The sequence below is a fragment of the Trachinotus anak genome, unplaced genomic scaffold, assembly GCF_046630095.1.
Source record: "Trachinotus anak isolate AG129_WGS33_773 ecotype Australia unplaced genomic scaffold, CSIRO_AGI_Tana_v1 ptg000012l, whole genome shotgun sequence".
NCBI lineage: Eukaryota > Metazoa > Chordata > Actinopteri > Carangiformes > Carangidae > Trachinotus > Trachinotus anak.
In genome coordinates, this window is record NW_027273863.1 from 6,406,960 (window position 1) to 6,419,878 (window position 12,919).

The window sequence follows — 12,919 nt, forward strand, 5'->3', positions numbered from 1 at the left end:
AGGTCCCACTGAAGAACAATGGAGAGAAGTCAGTGAAGGAGTCTACAACCGTGGCGTGAAGGAGCATCTGACTGACATGTGTACAGACGTGCTGAAGATCATCGCAGACTCTGTCATTAGAGCCGTCTCAGAGTCAATCTGTCAGTCACCTTCCACATCTCCGACCTTCAACCTGACAAGCCCCATGTCTTCAGACCACCTGATGGAGCTTTTCCACTGCAACATCCAGAGTTGTGTGGAAAGCTGTTTCACTCAGGCTGTTTGTAAAGTCGTCGGTGAGGACATCCCTGCAAGGATCTCGCCTCAGCGAACAGAGGCTACAGCGACTGAGGTGCTTGGTGAGGTCACCTGTGTCCTGACAACACAAGCATCCTCCAGCATCCCTGCTCCTGTCAACAGCCACGTGTGGAGAGACAGAGCAGGAAAGAGCTGTTTGGCAGGAGAAATTTCAACAATGAGATCCTTCCTCACGGGACGAGGTCATCTCATCAAGAGGAGAATTAAGGCGCAACAAAATTTGCAGCCTAAGGACAAAGAGGAGACACCAGTGAGAGGACAGAGCACCGAGACGAGGGAGTCACTGTGGAGGAGGTGTTTTAGTGGAAGGCAGCAGGCAAAGATCCACCCAGTCCCACTGGGAGATGTCATTGAACCTCAGAGTGTTCAAAAAAGTAAGTAAGTAAAGGAAATGTTCCCTTCACCCTCTTTACCCCTTGTCCTCCCTTTTGTTCCCTTTTCTTCAACCCCCCCCCCACCCTACCATTACCTTGCCTCCCTACCCCTCAGCCCTCATCCCCACCTCTTTCCCCTTCTCTTTACCCCTCCTCCCCCAACTTCTCTCCATTCCCTATTTCTTTCCCCACCTTTCTCTCACCTTTTTTTTTCTTTAATGTATTATATTGTATTGATTTTTGATTTGTCTAGAGGCATTGTGATAACAACACACATCAAAATGATAGTTCAAAAATTTTTTTAAACTACAAAAATAATAATAACTCCTTATTCCACCTCGCTTATGTTCATGTCATTAGGACAGGGGTTCACAGACATTAACACTGTGAATATCTTAATGATGTATTCACTATGGACAAGAACAATACAATGATTGGCGTGGTAGTAATTAAAATAGTTTTTGTTCATAATTGTAACTTGATCATGTTTGAAGACAAATTTATACATAAATGAAGATAATTCCAAAGGGTCCCCTTACTTTTTCTTGTCGCTGTACTAAAGGATTCAGCTTCAAACGACTGAGTATATCTAGAGGCAAAAGTATGCTCCAAACAGCCACACTCAAAGGCAGAGTAAAAAACCTGCTTTCACAAAAAGACTCAGTGCAACTGATAAAGGTGCACACTTTTGGCAGTCATGGTGGTGCACTGTGTTGTACATACAAGATGTAAGTAAACAGATAAGTCTCTACAGCCTTTGTGAGGCTGTACTCACAACTCTAAATGATAATATCAGCAAGCTAACTTGCTCACAATGACAAGGATAACATGCTGATGTTTAGCAGGTGTAATGTTCAACACATTCACCATCTAAGTTTAGTGGGTTAGTCTCTGCTAAATAAATAAAATAAATTAAGTCAGAGGGTCACCAAAGTGAACGTCTGTAAAGCTTGACAGCACATCAATCCTTCAGTTTTGAACACATTCCACTCAAAACCACTGGGTCAACCTCAAGGTGCTGCAAGAGTACAGATAATAAAAGTCTGTAGGATGTTTCCAGTGGGAACCATGAATGTTTGTACAAATTGTTGGATGTAGACCCCAAATTCTGAATTCAGAAAAGTGTGGGTGGAGGGGGTTTTTAGAAACTGTTTGACAATCTGACAACACTTTCATTTGGAGCTTACAGATTCCTTTTACCCCCCAAAAATAAAACTGAGCACAATTGTACTAATATTAATTTCACTTTTATGCAGATGACTCTTAAGTTTGTCTAACCTGCAACCTTGCAAACCATTGGTTTTCTTACATGTTTTCCTACAAGTAAAGATAATAAGACAGAGATACAAATCATCTGGGCAGACAGAGCAGTTATTATATTCTCAGATTCTTAAACCGTCATTCCGTGACCCCACATTGTTGGTGTCATCCTTTGATTACAGCCTTAGCTTAGATAAACACATTAAACATGTGGTTCACTTCTGTTTTCTGCATCTGAGAAAAAATGTCAAATATTAGACCATTTCACTCAACCAAAAACCTCAAGCCTGTTATTCATGCCTTTAGCAGCTGTTGACTTGAGTATTATTGTAACTCCATGGGCGCTGGCATCTGAGAAATATGTCCACCTTCTTTACTGCTAATTCAGAACTCCGCTGCCAAGGCTTTAAATGGAACAAAGAAACAAGTCCATATTTAAGACAACCTAATTACAAATTCTGATTAATTCTAAAGCCCTGAATAAGCTTGGCTCAAAAGTTACATTTGTGGCCTTTTGGTGACGTTCCCTCTCGCTCTCTCAAAACCTCAAACGTTTTTCTCTTTATTCTGGGATCTGAATCTCTATGATCTAGACTCAAACACAAAGGTGAGAGCCTTTGCTGTCAGGGCTTCTCAGTTTTTGAAGGACAGATGTGAGGCTCAGGGCAGCAAAATCTGCTTCTTAAATATCACCAAAAAAATGGCTTTTCGTGTTTTTTTTAATCATTTTTATTGATTCACCTACTGTAGAATAAAGTTTATTTATGACGGCTAAAAGCCAGGTCTCCAGACCTGCAGCAAACCAAGAACATGACAATGCGTTTTCCCAACCATACTGATTTTCAATGGGTCTATTCATGTAGCTGGGATGGTCCTGGGGAAATGTGCTGGTTGCTTGTTTAAAATGTGGTACAGTTGGTACATGGGATTTTAAGTTTACTGGTCAAATCTGCCCCATGTACACACACACACATTCCACAATGCTCAAATAGTGTCTCATTAAGCAATTATGGACTTAAATTGCAGCCTCTTTAAAAGCAGGCTATCTTTTTATCAAGGCAAGCCTTCCTACACTGCACTTACATGTCAAGGCAGTATGTTGGATATTTAATGGTGCTGGAGGGCACAGCCTTTATCCAGTATTGTGAGGATGTAATTTAGAGTCATTCAGTCCATCTGTGAAAAATCCTCTTTTAACCAGGCTTTGGGGGATGGTTAAGGGATTTTGAAAGTTCTCCCCTCTGTTAACGCTTTTATCCACATTTGCTCCACTTTAGCATATCTTCATGGGCACAAGCACAGTCACTCTGCCAGTATCTGCCTGTACTGATGGTGCAATTCCCATCACTTCCTTTACTAAGGGCTGCATCACAGATGAGACCCGCTCATTTCCATTTATCGAAATCCTATTTCTGCTAACTAGTCACCTGTGAAACTAGTTTTTAACCATGGTTTGAAAGCGCACTGGCTTCGAATGTCTACCCATCCCCTTTATTAGTGTTTATTCCTAACCATAAAAACTGCTGGAGGGGCACAGACTGCCAGCGCAGGTCGTTACATTGTAAAACACCATGGCAGGGGGGTACACAACATTGCACATTGAAAAGTTAAGTGTGTCAGGGAAGAATTAAAGAATAAATTTCCCCTTCCAATTAAAAGACGTATTTGTGCAACGTGAGCAGAGGACGGGAACATTATCAATGAGGGGAAGAAAACACACTGTTACAACTGAGGAGGCACAATTACTGAGGCTGGTGGTATGCAATTAAATAGTGCTATTTAGACAGCACTACTCTGCTATAACAAACGCAGAACATATAGAGGAGACAAAACAGGCTTTGCATGTACCTCTGAATCTCAACAGCTGGGGGAACAGATGACTGAAATGTAAACACAAACAGTGGCAAAACGACAACATCAAAGGAGGATGAGGCGATGAGACTATACATTTACATAAAGAGTAGATTCTGAGATATACAGCAGTTCACCATCATGAGACCTGAAGGTAAATGCAGCACCCGTAAAAAAAACAACAACAACTCTTGAAAAAAAGAACATGACAGGTTTTATTGAGAAAGATGTAGTTTCCCAGGGTATGAACCAAATTAAATGTATGTAGGGCAAGCACCACACTACTCCCACACTGTATTAAAGCATGTTTGAGTCATCAGCCCCCCCTCTGCAGACACTCAAATCATACTCCCATACTTTACGGGGTGAGTGAAGCTCACTGAACATGTTACAAATAAGCAATATAAAGATTTAAGCGAGCAACAATTCAAAATGAGTCACAGAAGTGAAGCCAATCGGCAGATGAGTCCTTTTTATTGATGTGTCAACCCTACTGACGTTTCAGAACGTCTTAAACATTGGATACTAGAATAATCTCCCAACCCTCCCTATTCCTGACTAGGCCTGATCTTTGTACTGGTGGTGCAGCATGAGTACATCTTCCTGGGAGATCCTGGTCCAGCCCTCACTGTGGACATGGTACAGGTTGACCTGCCCTCCGCTGTAGGCGTCACGGTATGTGGCCTGGTAAATGGCGCGGCGGCCTAGCTCGCAGGCCTCCTCCACGGTCAGGTCTTGTCGCAGGCCACTGTCCATCACACCATAAGCGTACATGGAGCCTGAGCCCACGGCGAATAGGTCGCCACACACTCGGTTTCCCTCTGAGTCGACGTAGTACAGCCCTGAGGAGAAAGGACAAAAAGCAGGTCAAGAGAGTACAAAGGCAAAGTGAGGTAGGAATGAACTGTGTAAAGGGAGTCGTGTTCTCACTAAAGCATCCTCTGATCTCCTGACTCAGGTGTTGAGCTTTGTCAGGAAAACTGAGATGAGCTGGTGGTGTACATCTAACATCACCTCTCTCACACAAACAAACACACACAAGCTTGTAAGTGCACGCGCACACACACGCATATCATGTCCTCAAGAGAGAGAACATGAACAGCTGCAACCTCTCCAAGTGAAGTAAGGCTTGCAGATATGAACAGCTGCATCCTCTTCAAGTAAAATGAAACCGGCCGCGGAACCTGCTGACGAGGTGCAGGCCACATCACTGTCTGCCTAGGGGCCTTACTCCTGGCCTTATTGATTCCTGCAAACACGCCAAAAATTAACTATCGACCTGCAACACGAGCTGCACAGGTAACTGCACCTCACACCTCTATAGGGAGGACAAAAAACAACGGTGTGTTCACATCCTGTCCACATCAGACAAGTACAGCAAACTGATATGCTTCCACACACACACACACTCATTTCGACAGTTTCTCCACACACACACACACACACACACATGAATGACACAGAGGCGCGACTTCTCACCACACCAAACTGACTAAACATGTGCACTGTAGACCCACAATGCTCTGATGAACCTGTGAGGGACAGTTTGCTCCACACCACGCTCCATGGACACATGCGAGACATTTTGTTCCGCGCCATGACACACTCGCTAGGCCCGACTCCAGAGTGACGTGGAACGGGTGACTAGCACCAGCCTGTGAGCTCGCCCACAGCCAGCCTGCAGATGGTAAAGAGACAGCCTGCAAAAAGGCATGTTTTTCATAGCACTTCACAAAGTGAAACCTGTGAAAATGATACTCACACAGAGAAACGCAGGAACGCATGCATATAAAACTGCCTAATACCCGCTGCTATTGCTCATCTCACACATTAAAAACCACTTCAAAATGCCCTCAGATTCCACATCCTCGCTTGCAGAGTTCCTCAGCTAAACTAGTGACAGTCTATTAGGGATAGAGAGCCACTTGCTTTTCTGGAAAAAAAAAAAAAGCTTACCATTGCTTTCAACTAGCAAATTGCAGCTTCCTCAGCCTGTCGTTAGCTTGCCATGATAATCATCCATTGCCTGTCTATGCATGGGGGTAATTTGCCATTCTGAGACCTGCCTGTTCCTCTTGAAAACTGTAAGGGACTCGTTAAAAACATAATAGGCAGAGTGAGAGTTGTAAAGGCAGGCTCTTGTGTTGAGTAGCACAGTTGACGGAGGTGGATGAGGACTCTTTAGGAGGTCCAAGTATAGAAGCAGAGCGGCACCAAAAAACACTTCCCACATCCATTCCTTTCCAAACACACCTGGGGTCTTTGTAGAGCCCAATGCAATATCACTTCACCGTCTCTGCAGCTCAAACACTGATGCAAAAAAGAAATATGCAGGCGTCAATGAGTGTGTGGAAAACAAAAAAGGATGGGTGCAATTCATGAGGCCCACATTGAAGCATAAGTGGGGCCACGCTGAATGGATGGTGGAGCATTGTAACACTGGCAGCCAAGACAGGCTCCTTCCACCCCATCAATCCACTGACAGGTGCTTAAGGAGGCTTTTTTTTTTTTTTTTTTTTACAGAAGGCCTGTACAGCTGGCTGTACTGACAGCCTTTAGAGGTAGGTGAGGAGCACAGTGCAATGGATGGGTGGCTAGCATCAAATGGGTCAGTGTCTATTCGTCATCTGTCTTTCCCACTGGATCAAGAGTAAAGAGAGCAGCAGCTGAACAGAGGCAGGAGAGAGAAGAAAAAAGAAATTCACATCACACTCTTGGGAGTGGCTGTAAAACTGACATGGGTTTCGTCTGACAAGGTCTCATATCATACACTGTTTTACTGTTTTGCCATGAGGCTACATCCCATTTAATCATGTAGCTCTTTATTACAGACCCTTCATGTTCTTTTAGGGAGGAGAAGAGGGAGCTGAATATTTTCTCAGTCAATGTAAAGCAAATTCAAAGTTATCAAGCATCAACTATACCCTGATTACAAGAGTCATAACATTTAATGTTGTTACATGGAGACATATTTGTCAAGCTCTTCAACGTAGCTTTTGTTTGATTTATTTTGCATGCATCTTAAGACACTCCATCAGGGGAATAAGTGCTCTTGACATGATTGTAGCCAGCTAATGAGCTTCCTGCCTAATCACGATTGATTTAATTTACATGACATTTACCTCTCCATTCAATCACTGGCATTGCAGGGGCCATGGCTAAGCTCCCACACCTACTGAACTTATACATGGATCATTATTTCCCCAATTGATTAGCCGGGATTTAATGCGTGTCATTTACGTTTGTTGGTATACTGGAGGGCCATCATTGTTCACACAGACCTCTCTGCTTTCCAGACAAAGCCAGCATCGATCTCAGAGGGTGTACAGGCATTATGCATGCGACCCAGTTGTCCAGGGCTGAGACCCAACGTCCATCATCCTACCGCACTCTTGCTGCCCCACAGTGCCAACCTCATCGATTTCCCATTACTGTCACGCTGTGGCGGCCTCTTTAAGCACACCTTCTGTGATGTACGGCCCCACACTGTGTGGCATCCAAAAACCACAGATCCAAGTAAGAGGGGCAAAGCATAAGAGAGGCTGCAGTACCATCTAGTGGGTAAGACTGCAAACTACTAGTACGTTGCACTTGAGTGCGTCAGCACATGCAACCAGAAAATGACATGAATGGACAGTTCAATGAGCAAAAATTGAACAGCCATTTTATGGTTGACAAGAAAAACTGGAAAAATGTTTCATATTAAGACTGAATAACTGCTACTGCCTTACAACAAAAAGACTTAGATTACAGATGTTGTGTTGAACAGCTAACCAGACTGTTTGAGAAATAATGAATGCTACCAATAGAGACACACTGACATGCAAAACTGCCACATGATCTGAGTATTTCAATAAGAGGAATATTATGCTCATCACTTCAGCTAAGTGGTATCACAATAGCAAAATTATGACGTCGATATGATACCTGCTTAAACATCTCGATACTGGGAGCCTGTTCTCATGTGTAAGTTGTAATTTGTAAATCTAGCTGGATGAAATAGAAAGACTTCCAACGAGGAGGTGTATTGAGTTAATTATGTTCAGTGTATTTGTAGTGTGCAGACTAATAATCCTGGTTTTCATAATTAGACTCAATACCTCCTAGTATCTGCATCCGTAATAATAGCAATAATTATTGTCAAAAATGTATATGCCATGATTACCAGTACTGAGCAAGTATAAATTCTGTGGTTTGTTGATCTGCATACTTGTGCACAGCCGATTTTTAGCAGCTTGCAAGTTGTGGTTAAGTTAACATTGCTAAAGTGAACGTAAACAGATAAATAAAATACTTTATTAACCCCTTGAGGAAATTCAAAGCACTGTGTTAGCATATAGAGATGTTTGCCTTATTGATGAGTTAGCTAAAAAGATCAAATCAAGTTAAACAGTTAAACCCTTTATTGCCTTGTCAAACCCGGATGGTGAAAAAGGTTGGTTTGTCACAAAATAAATAATTTTTCATTTGACTTATATTTGAGGGGATGGGCAAGATGTAATTATGTTATCTATCACATTCGTTAAAATAGGCCAGATGTGACTGTCATATACAGCTGTTGTATTTACCTGGGCCTCTCTTGTCCCAGCCACACACCATGGTTCCCATGCTGAGTCCCATGCCCTTGTACTGGTAGACCATGTTAGCGAGCAGCTTGGAGGCTGCCGCAACAGAGATGCGCTCCTTGTTGCGCAGCTCGTAGATGCGGCACTGACGGGCCAGCAGGCGTTCCCAGAAGCTACAGTCGGCAGCTCCTCCAGCCATGGTGCCCAGCAGGTAGGGGTTGATCTCAATCACCTTCTTCACTGTCTGTGACGCGATGTAAGAGCCCGCCGTGGCCCTAGAATCCACAGCAACAATAACACCATGCTGGAACTGAGAGAAGCAACAGCCGGGGAGGCACATGTTAGTCAAGCACATTACAGAGCGGTTATTGCCTTATCAGGAGGACCAAATTTGGAAGTACCATTTTTTTCCTACACTCTAGAATCAGTGACTAATAAATCAAACCAAGTACACATGTTGTAATTACTGCATCTGCTAGCTTCCCTTATTTGTGTTTAAACAAGGCAGAAATGTGCTGCTGCTGCTCCACAGCTGTCAGAGAGAGTAGTACATGGTTTGAGCTCTGCCAGAAAGCTGCTGGATAAGACGTTAGACTTTTGTTCTTGGCTCCAAAATCCACAATCAGTGAACTGACAGTCACAACGGTAGCACATTACTTAAATGAAGACAACAGATTTGGCCAGTCAGAGAGAGATGCCTGCTGGGGAGGTTTTTATTGAACCAGCCTCCACCTCGCTCCGGGATTTGGGGATAAGGTTGCCGTTATTCATCTTTTCTTTTTATCAGCAAATCCCCTGAAGAGACCAAAACCAACTGCTGGAATAGCATTGACTATTGACACTGCTCTGCTCCTTTGACAAACTGAGAGGAGAAAGCGACAATGGCTTTTCATCCTTATGACAATGTTGTGTATCTCCCAAATGTAATATTATGCCTCTTTTATGTGTTTTTAATGGGTTAGGGACAACAAAAGAGTTTTGTGGCACAGAGGCAGAATTTATATCTGGCCATTACACAATCTTGTTGGTAGCATACTACCCATTGTGTTTTCATGGAACTAAATCCACCTGGACACATTTTAATCTGATTTTAAGCCTTTCTCTAAATCTTTGCAGCACAAGTAAGCAGTGTGACATCAACTTTTTTAGAAATCCCATTCTTTGTTTTGAAGACATTATTTACATATCGGAGCTTTAGTATATCCTGTGTTCTTTACTACTACTACGTCCAAGGAGCATATACACATTGTGTTTGTGTACGCATGGTAGGTTTGTTATGACTTATCTGTTTTTGTACACTGGTAGAAATATGTTTTATGCTTAATATCTTGAATCTTGACAATTTTTAGATAAACCACACATTCACTATTTCTTAGTCAGAATTTCATGCCTGGTTCAATTATATGTAGAACGTCAGATATGACTTAAAGTGAAGAACAATTACAGAAAGAGTAATAGTATGATTAAGTGAACAAATTATACATGTGAAAAACAAATTGCAATAAAAAGTTTTACATGCTGTTCTCCTTCTTACCAGAGATGTTTTAAATGCCCCCCAGGACATATCATCCCTGCATACATTAACTTACAAAGTTAAATTCAAACCTGGTAGATCTCTGGTGTACAATTACACTACCTCATAAGAGCATAAATTGCTTATCGGGGTGAAGAATTTGTTCCAAATGCCAAATCTGATGATGAAAAATGTGTTTTAATGTCCCAGTCTTCTTTGCCTCGAAAAATGTTATGCGTTTAACTTAAGAAAAAATAATTAAGACAGCTTTTTATTATGTTTAGCTGTTATTCCATAATACGAAAAAATAAGCCCCTGTAACAATGAGCTAATATAGCGTTCTGTAAAACATAAATCGAGGTCATTTTACATTATCGTATTGAGAAACCATTTAAATGCATAAGCCGACTTAGATGCGAGTTTGTGCGCAGGTGCGGTTTACAAAACTGTCATCTAGTTTCCCCATTCAGGATGCACTGGTCAGGTTCACATAAAGTCACCGGGTAAATAGCTGTAGATTTATTACAATAATAATAATAATAATAATAATAATAATAATGCCATAGGTGTCAAACCCACATACACCTGCTTACACTTCCCGAGTTGTTTATAAGCTAGAAGCGTCAAACACAATCCATCACAAATGTCTCTGAGCATCTGCAATGAGAAAGCGGTTTGTAGCCATGCTAGCATGCTAACGTTCGTTAAACGAGTCGTTATGCTAGCTGCAAAGCGCGATGCTTAAAGTCTGAATAATTTATCTGACGTTTCCTTGAACAACTATGCAGTTCGTTAGAGTTTTGTGGTGCCACCTAGCTACAATTATCTACTCATTAACTTACTTTAAACGCTAAGGTGGTGGTCCCATGCAGAAACTCTATTTTCCTCTCGACGCCATCCTCGTCCCCCGCACACAGCGGGTTTTTAACGGAAAAACTGAGGCTGTCTCCCGGGGTAGGCTCAAAACCCAGGTCTCTCTGACCGGGTCCACAACCGAACGCAAAAGGCTGACAATTATCAAAAGAAAAATCCGCACAATCACTGTTCAACACACTAGCAAGAGCCATCTTTGTAACTGTCTGATGAGCAAGCAGCTTCCGCCGTGTGAAGGCAGGAAGGTTTATCGAGTCATGGCGGCAAAAACCCACAGCGCCCCCTGTGACTGTGGAGGACTACAGCCACAGCGCAGCGATGCACAGGTGCATAAAAAAGTAGGGTAAACTGTGAGGACAGACGAACAAATGCCATGGCAAATAAAAACAATTACACTAAAAACTAAAGCCTCTCTTTAAATCCTATCTCTAAAAATATGATTATTTATAAAATGTGTCCCCTGACCCCCGCCCCACACACACATATAAATGATTCATATGGGAACTTTCACTTCTGCCCCCCTTTTTCTTTCCTCCACTATCTTTGCCCTCCTCTCCATGTCTCTATAATATTCCTCTTTCAGGTCCTCCCTCTCTCTTTGTTTCCATCCCTGGGCTGTGATGTGGAAGACGTCCACACTGTTCCCCGAGTAGGCATCTCTGTGAGTGGCTCTGAACACAGCTTCTCTTGCCAAGGAGATGGCCTCTTCTTTGCTCAGGCTCCACCTCAGTCCTATATCCAAGACTCCATAAGCATAAGGAGAACCTGAGCCCACAGAAATGACATCTCCCTGCAGTCGGGCTCCATCGCTGCACACGTATATCAGCTTTGGGCCACTGTTCGGAGATGCAGCACATGTCATTGCAGTAACATCTTGGCTCCTAACAGTAGCTGAGGAGCAATCTCCAGTCAGAGAGGATGGGTCTTGTGAAGTCTTTGCACAGTCAGTGTTACCTGCTTCCTGGTCCCAACCACACAGCGTAAGAGCCACACACACCTCAGTCCCTTTAAAGGGGTGCAGCATAAATGATAAGAGTTTGGCAGTGCCACGTATTGACAGGCGCCTTTTGTGCCGCAGCTGGTAGAGTCTGATCTCTCTGGTCAGAATTCGCTCCCACAGCATGCAATCTGCTCCGCTACCAGAGGAAGTGACCACCAAGTGGGAGTGAATGGGGGTAACCTTATGGACAGCTGGGCAGGCAACAAGCCCCCCTGCACTTGCACGTGTGTCTGCAGCTGCAATGACTCCACCTTGGAAAATGAATCCAAGGGTGGTTGTTCCATGAAACAGACGGAAAGGCCTGCGGACTGTCACTGAATGGTTGGCCGGGAATGAAGATCTGTGGTTGATAAAGGCAGAGTTTGGTAAAGTTGGTATGAAAAACTGTAAGGGGACCTCACGAGCTGTCTCATATTCCTTTGGTCTCCCCAATCCAAAGCTGTTATAGTCAGTCAAATGAAAAGATGAGACTGTACCTGCCAAAGATGAAGCAGAAAACTTCTTGTGATACAAAGTGTCCTTGAAACAGCAAATATCTTCTAAAGCCATAATGGTTTCAGTGACGCAAAGACAGAGATTCCTTGATCAAAAAATCAGAGTGTTGGTGGGCAAAAGTACTCATCAACCAGAGTCCATCCTGAGGAAAACTGGCCAAGGTCGTGAGCTTTGTACAATCCCACTGTGGTTTGTAGTGGCGACCTCTGCAACCTCTGACTCTCTCATCTACAGTCTACTCTAAGAAAGGACAATGTTCTGACCCTTATATAGCCCTCAAAAATATCACATCCTGCACAAATCACACACGCACAGGCCTGTCACAAAAAGCATTTAGTGATATTTCATCCTACGTGCTGTGAAAGTGATATCCAGAGAAGCCACTTTCTGCAAACCTCATACGTTTTGCTTAATAACCAAATCATTTTATCCATAAACATCTTTCTCTTCATTTTCAGTTTGTTATTAAAGAAAGTTGCCAGTTAACAGCTGGATTTCATTTTCTGACAAACCTTCTGAAGCTGTGTCTAAAATATAGTTACAACAACAACTTGAGGAATAGAGGAACTTTAGTAATAATTCACCTGAGGGAACAGCACTAATATTTTTTTCAAACTATTCTGACATTTTAACATTTTACAACATTATAATGTATTTGTCGTGCAGAAACATTCTGCATAAAGTCTAAAAA

At 42.8% G+C, this 12,919-nt stretch overlaps 2 protein-coding genes across 2 annotated transcripts; both read right to left on the reverse strand.

The window, feature by feature from the left end:
* Positions 1–3,973: 3,973 nt before the first annotated feature.
* On the reverse strand, positions 3,974–10,984 carry psmb5 (proteasome 20S subunit beta 5). The gene is made up of 3 exons (XM_071490686.1): positions 10,703–10,984; positions 8,351–8,657; positions 3,974–4,624 (listed from the first exon to the last, which is right to left on the reverse strand). Exons 1-3 carry the CDS (start codon positions 10,925–10,927, stop codon positions 4,341–4,343), a joined length of 816 nt encoding a protein of 271 aa, XP_071346787.1. The 5' UTR covers positions 10,928–10,984; the 3' UTR covers positions 3,974–4,340.
* Positions 10,985–11,097: 113 nt separating this feature from the next.
* psmb11a (proteasome 20S subunit beta 11a) lies at positions 11,098–12,412 on the reverse strand. Its single transcript, XM_071490685.1, has one exon. The coding sequence runs from the start codon at positions 12,280–12,282 to the stop codon at positions 11,227–11,229; it is 1,056 nt and encodes a 351-aa protein (XP_071346786.1). The 5' UTR covers positions 12,283–12,412; the 3' UTR covers positions 11,098–11,226.
* Between the last annotated feature and the right edge of the window lie 507 nt (positions 12,413–12,919).

Excerpts from the sequence above, each read along its gene's own strand:
- psmb11a (XM_071490685.1), bottom strand. The coding sequence starts at position 12,282 with ATGGCTTTAGAAGATATTTGCTGTTTCAAGGACACTTTGTATCACAAG.
- psmb5 (XM_071490686.1), bottom strand. The coding sequence starts at position 10,927 with ATGGCTCTTGCTAGTGTGTTGAACAGTGATTGTGCGGATTTTTCTTTT. Across the intron at positions 8,658-10,702 it reads CCACCACCTTAGCGTTTAAA|TTCCAGCATGGTGTTATTGT; the intron begins GTAAGTTAATGA and ends TGCTTCTCTCAG. Across the intron at positions 4,625-8,350 it reads CTGGGACAAGAGAGGCCCAG|GGCTGTACTACGTCGACTCA; the intron begins GTAAATACAACA and ends CTTTCTCCTCAG.